Source organism: Nycticebus coucang, chromosome 3 (genome assembly GCF_027406575.1).
Source record: "Nycticebus coucang isolate mNycCou1 chromosome 3, mNycCou1.pri, whole genome shotgun sequence".
Classification (NCBI taxonomy): Eukaryota; Metazoa; Chordata; class Mammalia; order Primates; family Lorisidae; genus Nycticebus; species Nycticebus coucang.
This window is the reverse complement of record NC_069782.1, coordinates 72,899,111-72,918,633: the sequence shown is the minus strand read 5'-3', so window position 1 is coordinate 72,918,633 and position 19,523 is coordinate 72,899,111. Positions and strand designations below refer to the sequence as shown.

Genomic DNA, 19,523 nt, shown 5'->3' with positions numbered 1-19,523 from the left:
GTGGCAGAACCAAGGCTAGGGTCACAGGCCACTGTGTTGTCCCTCCATGGATGCTGTATCTGAGGCAGGCCAAAGGAGTCACACCGGTGGGCATGGCCAGGGCCCTGAGCACAGAGGTGTTAGCTCTAGGCAGCCAGCAGTTTAGGAACTCTGGAACTCAGTCCCATGTACCCAGCCACATCAGTTCACTACTGTGTTCCTGATGACCTGGAGACTAACCAGGCTTAGGGCATGGACTTTACCCCCAGACGGGAAGAAGACGCATCCAAATGCTGTGTGCCTTTGCAGGTGTGTCTTGTATATGGTGCAAGGCTAGGGCCCCAGGCAGAGCTGGGCACAGACATCTCTGACCCAGAGTGGGGCAGGGGTGGCAGGGAGGGCTGCCTGGGACTTGCTTATGATAGGGCCTTGTCCTGTAGACATTGGGATATTGGCACCACGAGAGTTGGGGAAGTTCAGCCCAGAGGAACCTGAACATCATTCCATAGGCAACAAGCACTTGGGAAAGGAAATTTGAGCCAGATCCTTTTGTGGCTCAGCCCAGACAGACCTGGTTGGTATAAGGCCAAGGGGCTGCATGAAGAAGGGGCCCTGGGGGTGGGGGGAATTTAGAATCTGCCCAATCCCCAGACTAGTTTCCCAGGGGGCAGGAATAAAGTGAGCTCCGCTCACCTTGCTGTTTATGGCATCTACACCTACTTCACCTGAGAGTCCATGTGAGAAAGGGTGTGACAAACTCACCCTCGCCTGCAGCCCGCAGTCTCCTTGTAGCTGCAGCTGCCTCACCTGGCTCCAAACCAGCCCTATAGCCATATTCACCCTGCCAGGAACACTGTTCCCAAGCTCTTCCCCCAACTGGCTCCATCCAGACATTCTAATTTCAGCCCTCCTCCTCCTTAGACCCCTTCATTTTACCCCCTTTCCTAAGTGGAAGACTTCCTCAACTCAGGGCTGCCTGCATTGAGACAAACCTCCCACTCCCCATCAAAGCTTCACACCAAAACCCGTGCCTAAATTCGTCTGTGGCCATTGCGTGAAAACTCAATTCTAAGCGCGCTGAAGGGTATTTTGTGCCCAAGCAGAGATTGGAATGGGTGATAACTGGGGAATGGGAAATTAAAAAAGGTCGGAACACCAGTGAGACAAAGAAGGGTAGCAAGAGGCCTAGAGAACGGATTCCTTGGCTGGGCGCCTGTAGCTCAAGCGGCTAAGGCGTTAGCCACAAACACTGGATCTGGCAGGTTCAAATCCAGCCCGGGCCTGCCAAACAACATTGACAACTACAAGCAAAAAATAGCCGGGCGTTGTGGCGCCTGTAGTCCCAGCTACTTGGGAGACTGAGGCAAGAGAATCGCTTAAGCCCAAGAGTTTGAGGCCTCTCTGAGTTGTAACGCCATGGCACTCTACCCAGGGCGACAGCTTGCCTCTGTCAAAAAAAAAAACGGATTCCCTTTAGAACAAAGTTGCTTGGGGAGCTCCGGAACCTCCAGAACGCAGCCCCCGTGGCCTCAGAGCGGAGCGGAAGCGCCCCTGAGTATTGTGTCTCACCTTTGATAGAAGGGTAGGCTGAGCAGCGGGGACCCGCACCGGAGACCTCGCGGGGCTAGCGAAGGGGGCAGATGGGGAGGGGCTAAGGGGCGGGACAGCAGCAAGCGGGCGGGGCCTCGGAGGCTCCAGAGGAACACGCAGGGCAGTCTAGGCGGCCACCAGCCAAGGGCGTAACGCGGGGCGACCTTTGCGCGGGGCGGGTTTCTGGCAACCCCAGGCCAGGACGTACTGCCGCGTAGGAGCCTAGCGCCCTGGAGACCGCGCCAGAGCCGAACCCGGATCCCAGCGCTGCAGCCATGGACATACTGCCACTGGCCAGTAACATCGCGACGCTCTCGCTCTTCGCAGTCCCGGTGTCCTACGCGCTCAACCAAGTCTCTGCGCTTTCGCCGTGCGTGCGGGGAGGGGCTGCGCCGGCCTTCGGGGGTAATGGGGGCGGGCGGAGCGGGGAGGACCAGAGGGGGCCTGCAGGGTGGATGTGAGGGCGGCGGGCCTGGCTCCCACGGTCCCTGCGCCCGCGTCTAGCTGCGGCCTGCGAGGATGGGGGCTGGGCCAGGAAAATTCTCCCCTCTAACCGGAAGTCCCTTTGCCTCTGGTATGGGCCAGGCTAGGGTGCGGGCGCTCCTGGGACATTTGGGATCTGGGGAGAAGGGATGTTGGGAAGAAGAGCCCCCGAGGGCAGGACTCGGAAAGGTTTTGGTGTTTCCTAGGCATGTTTCCATCACAGGCTTCAAACTCGTCAAGGGTCGAAGTATTGTCCCAGATAAAAGCCCCAGCGTTCCCCCACTTCTGTCGCCTCTATCTCAGGCTGAGGGACCCAAGCCATGAGCTAGTGTCTTGACCAGGGTAGGAATTCCTGGCTCCCTGGGTAGGAATTCCTGTCTCTATCTCCTGGGACCCTGGCTAAGCCAAATTGCCTCTGGGAGCCACGGTTTCTTCACCTTTGTAATTTACATAATCCTTGATTTCATCCAATAGTTATGATTGAGGATTATCAATTGTGTGCACAGACTCTGTCCTAATATTATCTGAGTATTATAATTGTCATTGTTGGTCATATGGGACCAGGATGGAGATTCTAGGGTCAGAAGGGTTCATAGAACCAGGTCCAGGTGGGAGGCCTGGAGCGTATGGGCAAGTAATGGACAGAGCCTTGCTGTGTGACCTTGAACCCACTTGTGTTGAGGGATGCCCAGAGACCTGACTTGTTATCTATAACACAGTGAGTTGATCTGTCTTATCAGGTTAGGGGAGACAGATAAGAGCAGTGGTTGGGTGGAGTTGATGGAGGCGTTCGGACTTTAGCTGGGAGGAGTCCAGAGCCTCTACCCGTCTACAGAACTGAGGACTAGAAACCCTCCAGCATGAGAGCTGGGCCTGGCCACAAAGGTGTTGACATTGTTGAATGACTGACTGAGCAAATTGAGTCCAAAGAATCAGCAAATGATGGGATAAATGCTATGGTCAGAAGGGCTTGATGAATGTCTCCTCTGTACCTGATCCAAATCAAGCAGTGATCCTTTCTGGGGAGTCAGGGAGGGATTCCTGGAGGAGGAACAATGTAGATGGGCCATGAAGGATGAGTAGGAGTTGGCTAATTGGAAAAGACATTTGGAGTGGTTTCCAGGAGGGAAAAATAGCCTGAGCAAGAGCAGTTTCAGAGATGACACTGATGGACAAACATGTGCTTTAGCCTCATCTCTTGGAGCTTCCTGGAGCCTGCCCTTCCCCCTACCAGGGAGGGTGGGATGAGGCCTCAGTATGGGGCCTGGCCTACCTGACTTGGTTTACCTCTCCACAGCCCCTTGGCGATAGCATTGATGAGCGCCCTGATCCTAGGAGTGCTCTTTGTGACTATCTACAGCTTGTCCTATTGTGAGATCTCCTACGACCCACTCTATGCTGGTGAGTTAGTGGGAGGCCAAAGGCAAGAGGACTGTCTGAGCAAGGGCCTCCACCCTCAGAGTTAGGGGCCATAGAAGAGCTTCCTCCATCAGCCTGGGGCTCTTGAAGAGCTCCCATCAGACTGGAGACCTCAAACAGACTGAACACTCCCCCCTTAGACTTAGGAGCCTTGAAGACCTTCCTCCTCTTTTTTTTTTTACAGTTTTTGGCCAGGTTGGGTTTGAACCCGCCTCCTCCGGCCTATGGGGCCAGCGCTCTACTCCTTTGAGCGACAGGCGCCACCCAAGACCCTCCTCCTTCAAACCTGGGGCATCTCCCTCCTCAGACTGGAAGTCCCTGAAAGACTTTGCCTTTCCATTATTCTGAGATCTCCTGAGGGTGCCTCTCCCATGAGACATGGAGTCTGCAAAGGGAGTGACTGTACCTCCCCACCAGAACAGGGGCTTCTGAGGGCCAGGCTATGCCTCCTCCATCAGACATGTAGAATGAGGCAGAGCTGTGATCATTTAATCTGATGGGGAGGGACTGGACTTAGAGTCCTTGCCTGGAATCTTAAGTTAACTTCAACCTCCACCTTATACTTGGCCTTGAGCCCACTATGCCTAAAACCCACCTACTCTTGGCCCTAGCCCCATGCATCCCAGATCCCCACCTACCCTACCCACTCTCCTTGCAGTCTTCGCTGTCTTCGCCTTCACCTCTGTAGTGGACCTCATCATTGCTCTTCAGGAAGATGGCTATGTGGTGGGCTTCATGGAGTTCTACACCAGGGAGGTACGTGGGGGAGGGTGGCCCTGGATGTCCCTTTCCCCATTGCCTGCCAGAGCATCACACCTGCCCCCACAGGGTGAGCCATACCTGCGCACAGCTCACGGAGTTTTCATCTGCTACTGGGATGGGACCATTCACTACCTCCTCTATCTGGCCATGGCTGGCGCCATCCATAGAAGGTGCAGGTGATGAATGAGCAGGGTGGCTCCTGACTCTGGGAGAGAAGTCAAGTCCTCAGGTGGGGTTCTGGACCAGGGTAAAGCCAGAGCTGTCTATAGGAAAAATCAGGAGGGCATGTTCTAGGGCTCTAGCCAGGGGAGGCTGGGAGAATGTTCTAGGGAACATCATCAAGTATGTGTAGTGGTGGCCAGTCATCGTTTGTATCTACCCTGTGCCTGGGCAGCCACTTAGACAGAGGGACTGACTGTTCATTCTCCTCTGATCAACTGCCTGTTGTCCCTTCCATCCTGAGCAAAACTGAGAGGGACCTAGAGCTGGGAACCCTGGGTGGTCCCTGGGCCCTGAGCCTGGGAGTTGTTACCTGCTGGTCACCCCTCAATACCCTGCCCAGGAAGAGATACCGGAACCTTGGACTGTACTGGCTGGGATCCTTTGCCATGAGCATGCTGGTGTTCCTCCCAGGAAACATTCTTGGTAAGGACTCAGCTTTGGGGAATCCTGTGTGCCTTGGGCTGTGTTACTTTCCTGCACTTGGAAGCTCCCTGCCCCCCATGTTGAGGCCTCCATCACTTACTCAAAGTTTGCAGAGTCTCCTCTCCCTAGACCTCTCGATAGCCTTGGTCAGCAGCTTACCCCCTTCTATTCCTGAATTCCCAAGCTTACTTCCCAAGCTACTGGTCTCCAACCCCAGAGGTTTGGCCCAGAATGCTCTTAACACAGGGAGGGAATTTTAGAGTTATTCTTGGGGAGAAGAGTAAGAGCTTCATGGTAAGTCTTGGGAAATAGAGCAGAAAAGGCAATATAGGATGTTAGTATGGAGTAGCAAAGCCAGCAGAGGAAACATGCAAGCTGTATCCACAGGATATACCTAAAGTGTAGGATCTGTATATTCAGAGGGTAAATCAAGTCAGGCCAAGCTGAGGATCATGGACATCACCTTGTAGGCACTGGGAGCCATGGAAGCTTGAGCTTGAGTTTGAGCAAGGATGATATTCATGAATTAAGATATTCTGCCAGGGCTCTGGCCTAGTTCAGCTAATTAATGGGCCCAGCGAGGCCAAGGAGACCCTTGCTGAGTGATGCCTTCTGTCCCCCACCATGGCAGGCAAATACAGCTCAGAGATCAGACCTGCTTTCTTTCTCACCATCCCCTACATGCTGGTCCCATGCTGGGCAGGCATGAAGGTCTTCAACCAGTCCCGGGTGCCAACCTGCTTTACCCCTCACATGGTGAGTGTCTCCCTAACATGGTGAGTGTCCCCAGACAAGCCTTGTCCCAGCATACCTGAATGTCCCCCGATTTGGTCAAAGAATTTGTCTCCTTGGTCATGAGGAAAGAAAGGAGGAGCCTTTATTGAGTGCCTGTTAGATACCAGCTTTCTCACACTGTCTCTGTCTCTTGTGCTGTCTCTCTCTCTCTCCCCCTTGGGGCAGGTACAGGAAGAACAAAGAAAGGGCCTTCTGAAGCGCCCAGTGGATCTGGCCCTTATCATATACCTCATCCTTGCTGGCTTCTTCACCCTGTTCCGGGGACTGGTGAGCCTCTTCCTCCCCACTTCCACTCTCCCTTCCCTGACTCATCTCTTCTGCACATGCAGAAGAGCCACCGCCCTTCTGTCTAATCACCCAAGGAAGTTCTTCATCGAGTCTGACCCGAGTGTTCCATGACAAAGCCTCATTCCTAATGAGCTTCTCCTCAACCAGAGGGCAAGAACCAGGGCTGAGAGAGGCCAGAGCAAGGGGTTTTGTCCCTGCCCAGGAGGGTGGGCGGGGCTTCCTGAAAGAGAGAAGTCTGAGGTGAGTTGTTTGTCTTTCTGCCCCAGGTGGTACTTGAATGCCCCATGGATGCCTGCTTTGTCTACATCTACCAGTACGAACCGTACCTGCGGGACCCTGTAGCCTATCCAAAGGTGCAGGTGAGAAGGCAAATAGGAAGAAAGGGCCACACTCCTGCTTGTAGGTAGGAGTGAAGTGCAGAAGCACAAATGGAATGTATCATCCAGTCAAAAAATACAAATATATGGCTTGGCGCCTGTAGCTCAGCGGCTAGGGCGCCAGCCACATACACTGGAGCTGGCGGGTTCAAATCCAGCCCAGGCCTGTCAAACAACGACAACTACAACCAAAAAATAGCCAGGTGTTGTAGTGGGCGCCTGTAGTCCCAATGGGAGGCTGAGGCAAGAGCATCACTTAAGCCCAAGAGTTTGAGGTTGCTGTGAGCTGTGATATCACAGCACTCTACTCAGGGCGACATAGTGAGACTCTGTCTCAAAAAAACCAAAAAAACAAATATATTGTCTTAGTATGGTTGAATCCAGCAATTCAGTGATAGTTCTGTCTCTGGGCTCTGCTTTCTTTGTCTGGCTCCACTCTTAGGCAATCTATTTGTGGGGTGGAAGAGATAGCCTAAGGTAGTGCCAGGCCCCCATTCACCCTACTCAGCCACCCCAGAGGTATGTGAGCCCTTATTGCCCCAGACCTTAAGCACAAGTCTCAAGCAGGCTTAGACTGACCCAGCCTGAATCACATTCTTTTTTTGGGGTTTTTTTTTTTTTGCAGTTCCTGGCCGGGGCTGGGTTTGAACCCACCACCTCTGGCATATGGGGCCAGCGCCCTACTTCTCTGAGCCACAGGTGCCGCCCCTCACATGCCTATTTCTTACTGATCATTATGGCCAAGGAACTAGAATGTTCTGACTGGCTAGACCAGAGTCATATACCACTTTTGGGAAAAGGTGGATGAGCTCAGTGTGCGCATGTATATATATGGTGGGGGGCAGGGATCTCCAAGGAAAATAGAGGATAACTTTACAGAGCTCCTGGGTGGGGCCTGAAGCTGCCCAGACCCTCCTTTGGGGTCCCACCTGTGGGGTCTCAGGAGACCCAGCTGGGGTAGACACTCATTTCATAGACTGTGTTCCCCCCTACTCTTCCTACAGATGTTGATGTATATGTTCTACGCTCTTCCTTTCTATGCCCTGGCCACCTATGCCCTCACCTTTCCTGGTTGCTCCTGGCTGCCTGACTGGGCCTTGGTGTTTGCTGGAGCCATTGGCCAGGTGAGGTAGTAGGTGGGAAGTGAGTGGGTGAGCAGGTGTGTAGTTATTGACCACTCATCAATTGTTTCTGTGCTTTCCCTGGGCATTGCAATGATGACCCCCAAGAGGCCCCAGCCTCAGGCCAAATGCTCTGTGGTTCCCTAGTTTGAGGGAGCCCAAACCAGACACAGAATTTGGGGTCAGAATTAGAAGGGTCCCACAGACGTGATTCTCAGATAAGGACAGGGGCTGAGAGGGATTCCAGAGGGGAAAAATTTCCTAGAGGCAGGGGCATAGGAGCTGGGTTTTGATGTATAAAGATGAGTTCTCTAGGCAGGGAAGGACATTCCAAGAACAAGAACAATACAAGGAAAGACACAGAGGAGGACAATGATTTATTTAGTAGGGCTATAAGGTGGGTAAAGGCAGAGATAAGAGAAATTGGCAGCTAGATAGTGAAATCTTCAAACTCTGATATTGGAGGCTTGTGCTGAGGGTAATGAGGAGCCATGGCACATGTCTGAGCAGTGGAGGGCCTGGTCAGAGATGGGTTCCTAATGGGAAGTATTAAAGCCTGGGCCCAGGCTAGGACAGTAGGGATCAGGAAGCCAATCTATGGGGGAGAATTAACAGGATTTATGTAAAGAGCTCTGGGGTGGGGAAGATTGGGAAGAGAAGCTGGACCTAGGTCAGAGAAATGGGGTGCCAGACTTAGAAGATAGGTGAAGGCTCGGTGCTAATGGCTCAAGCAGCTAAGACGCCAGCCACATACACCTGAGCTGGCGGGTTCTAATCCAGCCTGGGCCCGCCAAACAACAAGGACGGCTGCAACCAAAAAAAAAAAAAAAAGCCGGGCATTGTGGCGGGCACTTGTGGTCCCAGCTACTTGGGAGGCAAAGGCAGGAGAATTGCTTGAGCCCAGGAGTTGGAGGTTGCTGTGAGCTGTAATGCCATGGCACTCTACCCAGGGTGACAGATTGAGGCTCTGTCTCAGAAACAAAAACAAACAAAAAAGAAGATAGGTGAAGATGCATCTTCTGGTTAGGTAGCTGGCAAGAGGTTCACAGGCAGGTAGACAAGGGCAGAGAGGGACTGAGAGGACATGAGGAATCAGGAATATTTAGAGACAGACAGATAGGAGAGGGGAGATAGCTAGGTCAGAAAAGCCAGTGAGATGAAGATGATGCCTAACTGCCATCTGGAAGATCCCAGGAGTAATGTTGGTGATTCTGGAACTTCAGTCTCCTCCTGGCCCTGACATGCGTCTTTCCTGTTTGGCTACCAGGCACAATTCTCACACATGGGTGCTTCCATGCACCTGCGCACTCCCTTTACCTACCGCGTGCCTGAGGACACCTGGACCTGCTTCTTCGTCTGCAACCTGCTATATGCCCTGGGCCCTCACCTGCTGGCCTACCGCTGCCTACGGTCACCTGCTTTCTTCCTGCAGCCACCATCCCCTAGTCTTTCAGCTCACCATAAGAAGCAGCACTGAGGGGGCTGTGGGGCTCCCCAGAACTCTGTTTACACACCAGCTGGCCCTGCCCTAGGAAAGGTGGGGCTTTTGTTTTTAGAGGCAGGAGGGACATCTCCAGGTGTCTTCAGTCCTGGCTTTGGTAGTTTCAGGCCGATGGGTGGGATAGGAGACCAACAGCCAGGCATTCCTGTAAAGAGAGCCTCAAATAGCTGTCACCACATCCCAACTCCCACACAAACTCTTCTACCCCCTTCCAGAATTTATCCATCATCCCCAGATGGATCCTTTTAGTAAAAATTATTTTGATGGGCAAAATGTGGCTGCCTGAGTGTTTCAGGGTGCAGGGGTAAGGGACCTATTTCCTGGACCCTATAAGGACCCATCCATCACTGCCATCATGGCCATGAGGAGATAGAGTTATCAGAACAGCAGAAGTTAGTTCTAGGCTCAGCGCCTGTGGCTTAAGCGGCTAAGGCGCAAGCCACCTACACCTGAGCTGGTGGGTTCGAATCCAGCCTGGGTCCGCCAAATAAAGACGGCTGCAACCAAAAAAAAGCCAGGTGTTGTGGCGGGTGCCTGTACTCCCAGCTACTGGGGAGGCAGAGGCAGTAGAATCTCTTGAGCCCAAGAGTTGGAAGTTGCTGTGAGCTGTGATGCTACAGCACTCTACCCAGGGCGATAGCTTGAGGCTCTGTCTCAAAAAAAAAAAAAAAAATGAATCCAGCCCAGGCCCACCAAACAACGATGACTGCAACCAAAACACAGCCAGGCATTGTGGCGGGTGCCTATAGTTCTAGCAACTTGGGAGGCGGAGATAGGAGAATCTCTTGAGCCCAGGAGTTGGAGGTTGCTGTGAGCTGTGATGCCATAGCACTCTACCCAGGGCGACAGCTTGGGGCACTGTCTCAAAAAAAAAAAGTTCTAGGGCGGCGCCTGTGGCTCAAGCAGTAGGGCGCCGGTCCCATATGCCGGAGGTGGCGGGTTCAAACCTTGCCCTGGCCAAAAAGAAAAAAAAAAAAAAAAAGTTCTAGTTAGTGTGCACAGTTCCATCTTCCACATAGGGAAAACAAAGGCTGAAGATGGATAAGAAACCTGCCGGAGGTCAGGAGGTCACAATTAGGAAAGAAAAGTTCCTGCTCTGCTAATAAATCATAACTAATAGCATGACACTGTTATTAAGCACCATGCAGAAGGCTCACCTCACGTTCCAGATGGGAAAACTAGGGCTGCAGGAAGTAAAGGTCTCAGTCTGAGGTCATCTCAACCTCTCCACCAAGCCAGGCTGAATGAGGGACAGAGCTCCAAAATCCCACAGCAATGAGGAGAATGTTAGATTTGGACCTGTGGCACCAGGTCCCCATAAGTAGAGTGATCACTGTGAGGCCCATACCTTGTACAGTGAGCACTTTTGGGTGCTGGAGCCCAGGACTCCACAATGGTCACCCGGTGGACAGATGGGTAAACTGGGGCTAGCAGGCCAAGCCCTTTAACCAGATCACTCAGCCCTCCTGCCAAAGCTGGGTAACTAATATGAAAGACTCCTGGCTGGGGTGGTGGATTACGCCTGTAATCCTAGCACTCTGGGCAGCCAACGCGGTGAATTGCCAGTTTGAGACCAGAGTAAGAATGAGATTGTCTCTGGCCCAGTGTTGTGGCAGGCACCTGTAGTCCCAGCTACTGGGGAGACTGAAGCAGGAGAATCAGAGAATGGCCTAAGCCCAGGAGTTGGAGGTTGCTGTGAGCTGTGACGCCACGGCACTCTACCCAGGGTGATAAAGTGAGACTCTGTCTCTAAAAAAAAAAAAAAATAGAATGAGATTGTCTCTACTAAAAAAAAAAAAAAAACTAGCCCTGCATTGTGGTGGGCACCTGTAGTCCCATCTACTTGGGAGGCCAAGAAAAGAGAATCACTTGAGCCCAAGAGTTTGAAGTTGCTGACACTATACCCAGGGCAACAGTGAGACTCTCAGAAGAAAAGAAAGATCCAAAAACGTTCTGCTACTGTGAAGAAAAAAAAGGGGGGGGGGGGCGGTGCCTGTGGCTCAGCGAGTAGGGCACCGGCCCCATATGCCGAGGGTGGCAGGTTCAAACCCAGCCCCGGACAAACTGCAACCAAAAAATAGCAGGATGTTGTGGCAGGGCGCCTGTAGTCCCAGCTGCTTGGGAGGCTGAGGCAAGAGAATCGCATAAGCCCAAGAGTTAGAGGTTGCTGTGAGCCGTGTGAAGTCATGGCACTCTACCCGAGGAGGGTACAGTGAAACTCTGTCTCTACAAAAAAAAAAAAAAGAAAGAAAGAATCCAGATTCCATCAGGCTCCCCCTTCTCCCATTTTAAAACTGAGGTCCAGTTTAAATCAGTTGAGGCCCAGTGAGGCTCTTTCCTTGCCTAAGGTCAGCCAGCTGAGACAAGGAACTGGCTGTTCACTTTAAAGTCCAGAGCAGTCCTTCCTCTGCCTATGCTTCAGGCCACTCCCAGCGAAGCAGTGAGCCCTCCGCGTCCCCTTTAACGCCCCTCCTCCCCATCTGTCTCCCTCCTCCCCTTGCAGGCAGACGCCGGGATTGCGCTTCCCGCAGGGACCTGCCCAGTCCTTCCTGGATGTGCGCGGAGCGCAGTCTGGGCGCGGGCGTAGGGGCCGCTCCGCAGGGGCTGCGAGGGCAGAATGGTGAGTGGGGTCAAGGGTGCAAGTCCCAGGTCTCCCCGATCTGGGATTCTGTCTCTGTGTCCCTGGATGTGAGTCCCTTCGTGTTTCTCTCCCTCTCTGACTCTCCCTTCTCTTCCCTCACACCGTTTCGTATTTCTCCTTCTGGTATTCTGAGTTCTCTGTCTTTCTCTGTTCCTCTCCCTATCTTTCTCTCCCTCTCTCTTGTTCTCCCTTTCCCTCTTCGTTTCCCTCTCTTCCTCTTTCCCTTTCTCCCCTTTTTCTCTCCTCTGTGTTCTCTGTCCCTACCCCTGTATCTCCCTCCTCTTCTCTGGGTCCCTCTCCCTGTCTTCCCTTCCCCCTTCTCTATGTCGCACACTCTCTTCTCTGTCTCCTCCTGCCTTTTTTTCTGTACCTGTTCTCTCTGCTCTCTCTCGGTGCATCTCTCCCTAGGTGTCTCTAGTTCTCCCCCCCACCCCCGCCCTCCATCCACCCGTCCCGGCCCCGTTTGCTGCAGTCTCCTGGCGCACGGATAACCTTGCTGCCGACACCGCTCCAGCTCCTCCCTCCCATCCCCAGCCCAGCTGAGGAGGAGAGAGGAGGAGAAGGAGGTGCTCTAACCCACGGGTGTTGGGGGTGAGGGACAGGCGGGAACTGGGGCAGGGCTAAAGATTGGGGAGTCCAGGGGTGTGGGCTACACGCAGGAGCGAAGGGGAAGTCCTGGAAAGGTGAGCACAGGGAGAGGGGAGGAAGACTTCTCCTTAGAGGTGGGAGGGGGTTCTCTGATACCCCGGCCAGGGTGGGGCCGTGGATGTCTGAGAGGTCCTCGCTTCTGGAAAGGTAGGCCAGGGAGCGAGTGCTCCAAAAGGCAGAGGCTGGGAGGCTAGACTGAATGTCACAGGTCCGTCCCCAGGTGTGCGCTGGGGTGGCCCTCAGACCTGGCCAGCTCTTGGCGGTGGCCTGGGGAGTCCTGCTGCTCAACGCACCCGCTGGGGCTCAACGTGGCAGGAAGAAGGTCGTGCACGTGCTGGGTGAGTCAGGGACACCAAGCAGGTCTTGCCCCACGGGAGCCATAGCCAAGATCAATCACCTGGGTGCTGAGGTGGAGGGAGGATGTTCCTGATGGCCTCGGTCCCCCCAGCCCCTCCCCATCTGTTCTTTCTTCCTGAGCCCCTTTGTCCTCTATCTCCTGATCTCCACCCAAGTCTGACTTCCACATCCCCTCCCCTGGGGCCTCTTCCCCAAAGTCCCCCTTCTGACCGTAAGCCTCCTCTCTGAACCCTTCTTGGTCACTCACAGAGGGTGAGTCAGGCTCAGTGGTGGTGCAGACAGCTCCTGGGCAGGTGGTAAGCCACCGGGGTGGCACCATCGTCTTGCCCTGCCGCTACCACTACGAGGCAGCTGCCCACAGTCACGATGGTGTCCGCCTCAAGTGGACAAAGGTGGTGGACCCGCTGGCCTTCAACGACGTCTTCGTGGCACTGGGCCCCCAGCACCGGGCATTTGGCAGCTACCGCGGGCGGGCTGAGCTGCAGGGTGATGGGCCTGGGGATGCCTCCCTGGTCCTCCGCAATGTCACACTGCAGGACTACGGGCGCTACGAGTGCGAGGTCACCAACGAGTTGGAAGATGATGCTGGCATGGTCAAGCTGGACCTGGAAGGTGACCAGCCTGTGGGCAGGATGAAGCTTGCTTCTTAGAGAGGGTGGGGTGGAGAGAATTGCAAGGGACAGAGCCAAATCAAGCTGGCCTAAAGGAAACTAGAGGTTTGATGGGATAGAGGCCCCAGATCTGAAGGGGTGATCTTGTTCCCTGGGGACATTGGCAATGTCTGGAGGCATTTTAGATTGCCCCACTTAGGGCAGCTGGTTGCTACTAGCATCTAGTGTGTAGAGGCCAGGGATGCTGCCAAACATCCTATAAAGCACAGGACAATGCCCTACAGCAAAGAATGATCCAGTGGGAAATGTCAATAGTGAGAACCTTCACTGGGTACAGTGGCTCACTCCTGTAATCCTAGCACTCAGAGAGGCTGAGATGTGAGGATGGCTTGAGCTCAGGAATTGGAGATCAGCCTGAGCAAGAGGGAAATCCTGTCTACTAACAATAGAAAAATTAGTTAAGTGTGGTGGCTGGCACCTGCCTGCAGTCCCAACTACACGGGAGGCTGACACAGGAGGGTTGCTCGAGCTCAGGAGTTTGAGGTTGCTGTGAGTTAGGCTGAGAACATGGCATTCTAGCCCAAGTGACAGAGCAAGACTGTGTCAAACGAAACAAACCAAAACACACACACAAATAGTGAGGACCTGGTGAAATCCCTGGATAGGATTCAGGCACAAGAAGTATAGATTTATATCCTGTTACAAACTCATCCCTCATTTCTGCTTTGCTGGGTGGGCTTTCCTTAAGTGGGTTTCTCTTTATGGAACCACAGACATAGTCCCAGACTTTCAACCTCTCACCTTAACTACTGGTTTCCTAAGATCCTCAACTAGAGTCCCAGAGTTGTCCCTCACTGGCCCAGCTTGAGTCATCCTACCCACCTAGAAGCCAATCCCTGTGACTGAGAGAAAGGATGCTCTGGCTGATTGTGGAGCTGGAAGGTGGGGTTTCTATCTGAAGAATTTCTCCTCAGTCCACCACAGAAGGTTCTAAGGCGAGACTGGAGGACCTTTACTTACTGGACTCCCCAGCTATTACAAATAATAACTATAGCAGCAGCTTTCCTTTACTGGGCATTTTCTACATGTCAGGTGCTTAGCTGAAGAGCTCTCTGAAGTCTCTCATTTAATTTCCTCCAAACTTAAGAGGGAGACAGCTATGGCCAGTACATGGGCACTTGCCTCAGAGAGGCTAAAGCCTTCCTTGCTCCAGGCACATCCTAGTGAATGGCAGAACCTGGATTCACCCCTCCACCCCCAGTCTTTCAGCTCCAGGCATTCTCCCTGGCCCTCGTCTACCTCCATCCTGGGTTTGCTGAGAGCACCCCATTCACCCCAAGCCCTGCCCCTCAAATACAGACACAGAATCTTCTTGAGCTGAGCTGTGAGCCCAGTGAAGGAAAAAAAATCCAGAAGAAAATCCAAAAAAATCTAAAGAACTGAAGGTGGACCGGAAACCAGTGGGTACTGCCCTGGGCAAAGCTGGGAGATTAAAGAGGTCTTCACCCAAGGCCAACCTTCCGGGGGCTCCCGGTCCGTGGTGGGGGTGGGGGGGCGGGGTCAGCACTGGACACAGACATTCGCAGTTTCATGGGCTTGGGGTTGGACCAGAGGGAAGAAACCAGTACTAGGGAATGTCAGAGGCAGGGAAGATTAAATGAAGGAGAGTCTGGGAGCTGGGTTTTTTAGTAGAAAGAACACGAACAAAGCTATCCAGCGGTGGAAGAGGGGTGGACAAAATTAAGTGTATATTTCTTTTCTTTTCTTTTCTTTTTTTTTTTGAGACAAAAAAAGCTGTCTACCCTCAAGCTGTCGCCCTGGGTAGAGTGCTGTAGCATCACAGCTCACAGCAACCTCCAACTCCTGGGCTCAAAATTAAGTATATTAAGAGAGCAGGTCAAGTGAATCCCAAGATTAAGGCAAAGGAAACTATCATGAGGGATGTGAGCTGGGAGGTCTGAGGCTGATGGATGGATTAAAAGAGTCTTATGGCGCCCTAGATGTCAGGTGGATGGGGGCGGGCTGAGGTGCCCAGCCTGACCGGTGAGAGCCCCCACTCCCGCCCCCAGGCGTGGTCTTTCCCTACCACCCCAGTGGAGGCCGCTACAAGCTGACTTTCGCGGAGGCGCAGCGCGCTTGCGCCGAACAAGACGGTATCCTGGCATCTGCAGAGCAGCTGCACGCGGCCTGGCGCGACGGCCTGGACTGGTGCAACGCGGGCTGGCTGCGCGACGGCTCTGTGCAGTACCCGGTTAGCCAGCCCCGAGAGCCCTGCGGCGGCCTGGGCGGCGTCAGGCACTCGGGAACCATTGGAGGCAACAACGGGGGCGTGCGCAACTACGGGTATCGCCATAACGCTGAGGAACGCTATGACGCCTTTTGTTTCACGTCCAACCTCCCTGGTGTGTAGGCACCGCCCCCAAACGAGCCTCCACCTATTCCCCCCTCCGGGCCCCTCTTCTCCACCCAACCCTCAGTGGTGCGGCAACATCACTGCCCTGGCCAAGGGTGGGGTCCTAGGCTGCAAGGGAGCTGCTACTCCAGGCTGGAGTACTGGGCTGCTTGGTGGTGGTGGAGGGGGAAACGCCCTGAATCCCGAAGCCAGTCCCGACAGTGGTCCTAACAACTCACAACCTGCTCCCGCAGGCCGCGTGTTCTTCCTGAAGCCGCTGCGGCCTGTGCCCTTCACAGAAGCGACGCGCGCGTGCGCCGCTCGCGGGGCATCTGTGGCCAAGGTGGGTCAGCTGTTCGCCGCGTGGAAGCTGCAGTTGCTAGACCGCTGCACCGCCGGCTGGTTGGCCGACGGTAGCGCGCGTTACCCCATAGTGAACCCTCGCGCGCGCTGTGGGGGCCGCCGGCCAGGCGTGCGCAGCCTCGGCTTCCCAGACGCCTCCCGACGTCTCTTTGGTGTCTACTGCTACCGCGCTCCAGGCGCCCAGGATCCCGCACCTGGTGGCTGGGGCTGGGGCTGGGCCGGTGGTGGCGGGTGGGCAGGAGGCGCTCGAGATCCTGCTGCCTGGACCCCGCTGCGCGTCTAGTCCAGGAATAGGCAAAGGGCTGGGACACTTGGCCACAGGTCTAGTGTCCTGCGGTCCCCTGGAAGTTGGTCACATTCCCTGTGGTCCCTTAGAAATTAACCACGCCCCTGGGGTTTCTTGAAATTGGCCAGTCCTAGGGCAGCGCCTGTGGCTCAATGGAGTAGGGCACCGGCCACCTATGCCGGAGGTGGCGGGTTCAAATTCAGCCCCGGCCAAAAACTGCAAAAAAAGAAAGAAAGAAAAAAAGAAATTGGCCAGTCCTGCAGACTAATACCCAGGAATTCCTTGGAGACTGGCCAAACCCCACCTCTTCTGGACAGTGGATCTTTCTCCTGCCCTAAATATCTCCAGAAGATGGGTCACACATGCCCCTTGAGGACCTCAGGAAGCTAACAGACTCTGCAGACTCCTGAAAACTGGCTGTGCCTCCCAAGACTAGTTGGAATCAAATGAACTGTCCTCATGGTCTCCTGGAGGCTGGACCCCCAGGATTGTCTGGAGACTGGCCATACACTCCATGCAAACTAGTCCCTTCACTGTCCAGGTTGCCTTGACAGTGAACCTCCCCCTTTCCATCACCTAGAGAGAATGCAGAAACCTCTGGGTTCACACCCCTGTGGTCACATGGCAACTGTGAGCTAAGTCACTTCCACTCCCACAGTGACTTGGGGACTGGCTACTCCCCTTCTACCCTTCTCCTCAAGAGTCCCCTGAAGTTTTCAGGTCACACACATCCACAGGTCAACTGTGGAGGACTCCCCCAGTTTCATGGGAGAATACTCTCATCTGTCACCTTGAAGATGGTTTGACATGCCCCCCAGCTGGCTCACATGTAGCCATGCCCTGTCCTGTTCCTCAAGTATTTTTCTGGATGAGACAGCAAATCCATCCTGCCTCAACAGCCCCTTCTCTGGCTGTCACCAAAGAGACCATTTGCAGAGGCTAGGAACCCATGAAATCCTATCACTCATTATGGAGACCAGTTGTTTCTGGTTCACCACAGTGACCATCCTGTCATCTAGAATCACACTCCTCTTCCCAAATCAGTCACATCCATGGAAATGGTGCCTCCTTCCTCCATTTGTAACCATAGATACTACTCAATTTCCATCTCACCATCCTCCACCCTGTAGAACTACAACTTCACTTCTGGCTGTCCCTACCCTGACTGACCACCACGGAGATCACCCTTCCCATAGCTGTCCACAGGGTGATCCAACATTCAGTTCTCCAGCTCTGACCATGGAAATAGCTTCTTTCCCAAGGCCCAGTCCAGTTCAAGGCCATCCTCTAAGCTCCACCCCTTTTGAGGACAGCTTGGATGCCACAGTGATTGCCATGGAGACCAAATTGTGGTGTCTGAGGTAACAGAATACCTGTCCTTCCTTTTTTTTTTTTTTTTTGTCTTCAGGGCCCAGCCCCACCAAGCTGTCACCATAGAGACTGTCAGTGTTGTCCTCATGACAATTGACCTCCAAGCTCTCAGGAATGTCTCAGCATGGGCCCAGTGCCCTTGTTGTCTCCCACTAGGTTGCCTCCTGCATCCCATCTTGGGCTTGATGGTTGACCATTCCCCAAATGGGTTTAGCCCCAAACAGTAATCCAAGACAGGCTGGACTTCTGGAACTATGGGCCACCCTCTGTTTGCATGCCCACTATATGCCAGCTGTGCACAAGACACCCTTGCAACACCTGGACATTTTTGTTGTCACCCTACAGATGAGGAAACTGAGGCTATGGCATGCCCTGCCTAACCCTTTGTGTTGTGCAGCCACCTTGCTCTGAGACCTCATCCTCATTCTCATTGAGTTCCTCTCTCCTTCCCTGACTTCCACCCACATTTTCCTCCATCAAGACCTTGAAGAGATGGAATGTTTCTTCAACTTCAAAATTCACCAAGTTCTAGGGGACAGTTTGTTCTAAGAGGTCAGGACCCAGCTAAACTCCTCAATGTTGACAGCCAGCTTACAGGAGAGGGTCAGTGGACAAGGCCATCCCAGCCATGGGTGACTTTAGCTCTGAAGTCCTGCTTGAAGGAGCATAGAGTCCCTCCTAGACCCCTCTTACTGTCATATTTGTTACTAGGAAACCCATCTCTGAGTTTTGGAACCATGTGGGTTTGGATTCAATACTATCTCTTTTTGTTCACCAAATGACCAAACCACTCTGAGCCTGTTTCCTCCTCTGTACCAGGGCTGTTCTGAGATCCTGTGAGTGCAAAGCATATAGCAGGGGCTTAATAAATCCTTGTTCCTTTCGATGAATGAGAAAATGAAGACACCAGTGGGTACTTTATCAATGCACTTGTGTAGACAGAATGTTTACCAGCTGAGGTTGCTTGGTTTTGATTGGGAAGAGACACCCAATTCTTCAGCGTTCCTCCCCCCCCAATCTCTCCTCTTCCTTCCTCACTTCCGTTCCCATTCTCTTAAGCCACCCCATGGGTCCACTCGCTGTCAAACGACCCACCATGATTCCACCCCTTGTCATTGACAATACCCCGGGCATGAAATGTGGGAAATTGTATGCAGATTTCCTGTACCAGGAAGGCAATGAAATTGCAAACTTTCTCTCCTATAGGTATGTGGGGGTGGTGGTAGGGGCTGACAATCACTGTAAGTTACTAAGATACAAACAAAGCAAGAGGAGAAAACAATGTGAAGTCCTGATGTGGTTGTAGGAATGGGGTTATGTCACTACTCATTTTCCAATACCACATGGGACAGAGCTTATTCAAACTCCTGGTCTCAAGCAATACTCCTGTCTCAGCCTCCCAGAATGCTGGGATTACATGAGCCACTGCACCCACCAGCTTATTTTATTATTATTATTATTATTTATTATTATTTTTTTTTTTTGTAGAGACAGAGTCTCACTTTATGGCCCTCGGTAGAGTGCCATGGCATCACACAGCTCACAGCAACCTCCAACTCCTGGGCTTAAGCGATTCTCTTGCCTCAGCCTCCCGAGTAGCTGGGACTACAGGCGCCCGCCACAACGCCCGGCTATTTTTGGTTGCAGTTTGGCCGGGGCTGGGTTTGAACCCGCCACCCTCGGTATATGGGGCCGGCGCCCTGCTCACTGAGCCACAGTCGCCGCCCATATTATTATTATTATTATTATTTTAAGAGACAGAGTCTCACTTTATCGTCCTCGGTAGTGTGCTATGGTGTCACAGCTCACAGCAACCTCCAGCTCCTGGGCTTAGGCAATTTCCTTGCCTCAGCCTCCCGAGTAGCTGGGACTACAGGTGCCCGCCACAATGCCG

General features: G+C 53.4%; 2 protein-coding genes across 6 annotated transcripts; both read left to right on the top strand.

The window, feature by feature from the left end:
* The first annotated feature begins 1,677 nt into the window (after window positions 1–1,677).
* On the top strand, window positions 1,678–9,233 carry TM6SF2 (transmembrane 6 superfamily member 2). Of its 3 annotated transcripts, none has more exons than XM_053585792.1 (10): window positions 1,678–1,939; window positions 3,350–3,453; window positions 4,130–4,227; window positions 4,300–4,409; window positions 4,796–4,878; window positions 5,510–5,634; window positions 5,839–5,940; window positions 6,228–6,320; window positions 7,343–7,462; window positions 8,727–9,233. In XM_053585792.1, exons 1-10 carry the CDS (start codon window positions 1,845–1,847, stop codon window positions 8,934–8,936), a joined length of 1,140 nt encoding a protein of 379 aa, XP_053441767.1. In that variant the 5' UTR covers window positions 1,678–1,844; the 3' UTR covers window positions 8,937–9,233. The 3 variants fall into 3 exon arrangements, with proteins under 3 accessions (XP_053441767.1, XP_053441768.1, XP_053441769.1); XM_053585793.1 differs by having other exon boundaries at window positions 1,679–1,939; window positions 4,300–4,403; XM_053585794.1 differs by having other exon boundaries at window positions 1,834–1,974.
* A 2,225-nt stretch (window positions 9,234–11,458) lies between these two features.
* Window positions 11,459–19,295, top strand: HAPLN4 (hyaluronan and proteoglycan link protein 4). Of its 3 annotated transcripts, none has more exons than XM_053586381.1 (5): window positions 11,459–11,580; window positions 12,470–12,587; window positions 12,856–13,218; window positions 15,287–15,619; window positions 15,864–19,295. In XM_053586381.1, the coding sequence occupies exons 1-5, from the start codon at window positions 11,578–11,580 to the stop codon at window positions 16,253–16,255; spliced, it is 1,209 nt and encodes a 402-aa protein (XP_053442356.1). In that variant the 5' UTR covers window positions 11,459–11,577; the 3' UTR covers window positions 16,256–19,295. The 3 variants fall into 3 exon arrangements, with proteins under 3 accessions (XP_053442356.1, XP_053442355.1, XP_053442353.1); XM_053586380.1 differs by having other exon boundaries at window positions 12,458–12,587; XM_053586378.1 differs by lacking the exon at window positions 11,459–11,580 and having other exon boundaries at window positions 11,741–12,587.
* The last annotated feature ends 228 nt before the right edge of the window (window positions 19,296–19,523 follow it).

Bases quoted from the DNA above. Each gene is read 5' to 3' on its own strand.
- TM6SF2 (XM_053585792.1), top strand. From the start codon at position 1,845: ATGGACATACTGCCACTGGCCAGTAACATCGCGACGCTCTCGCTCTTC. The intron at 4,410-4,795 runs GTGATGAATGAG...TACCCTGCCCAG, and splicing joins GCCATCCATAGAAGGTGCAG to GAAGAGATACCGGAACCTTG. The intron at 4,879-5,509 runs GTAAGGACTCAG...CCACCATGGCAG, and splicing joins CCTCCCAGGAAACATTCTTG to GCAAATACAGCTCAGAGATC.
- HAPLN4 (XM_053586378.1), top strand. From the start codon at position 12,449: ATGTCACAGGTCCGTCCCCAGGTGTGCGCTGGGGTGGCCCTCAGACCT. The intron at 13,219-15,286 runs GTGACCAGCCTG...TCCCGCCCCCAG, and splicing joins GGTCAAGCTGGACCTGGAAG to GCGTGGTCTTTCCCTACCAC. The intron at 15,620-15,863 runs GTGTGTAGGCAC...CTGCTCCCGCAG, and splicing joins TTTCACGTCCAACCTCCCTG to GCCGCGTGTTCTTCCTGAAG.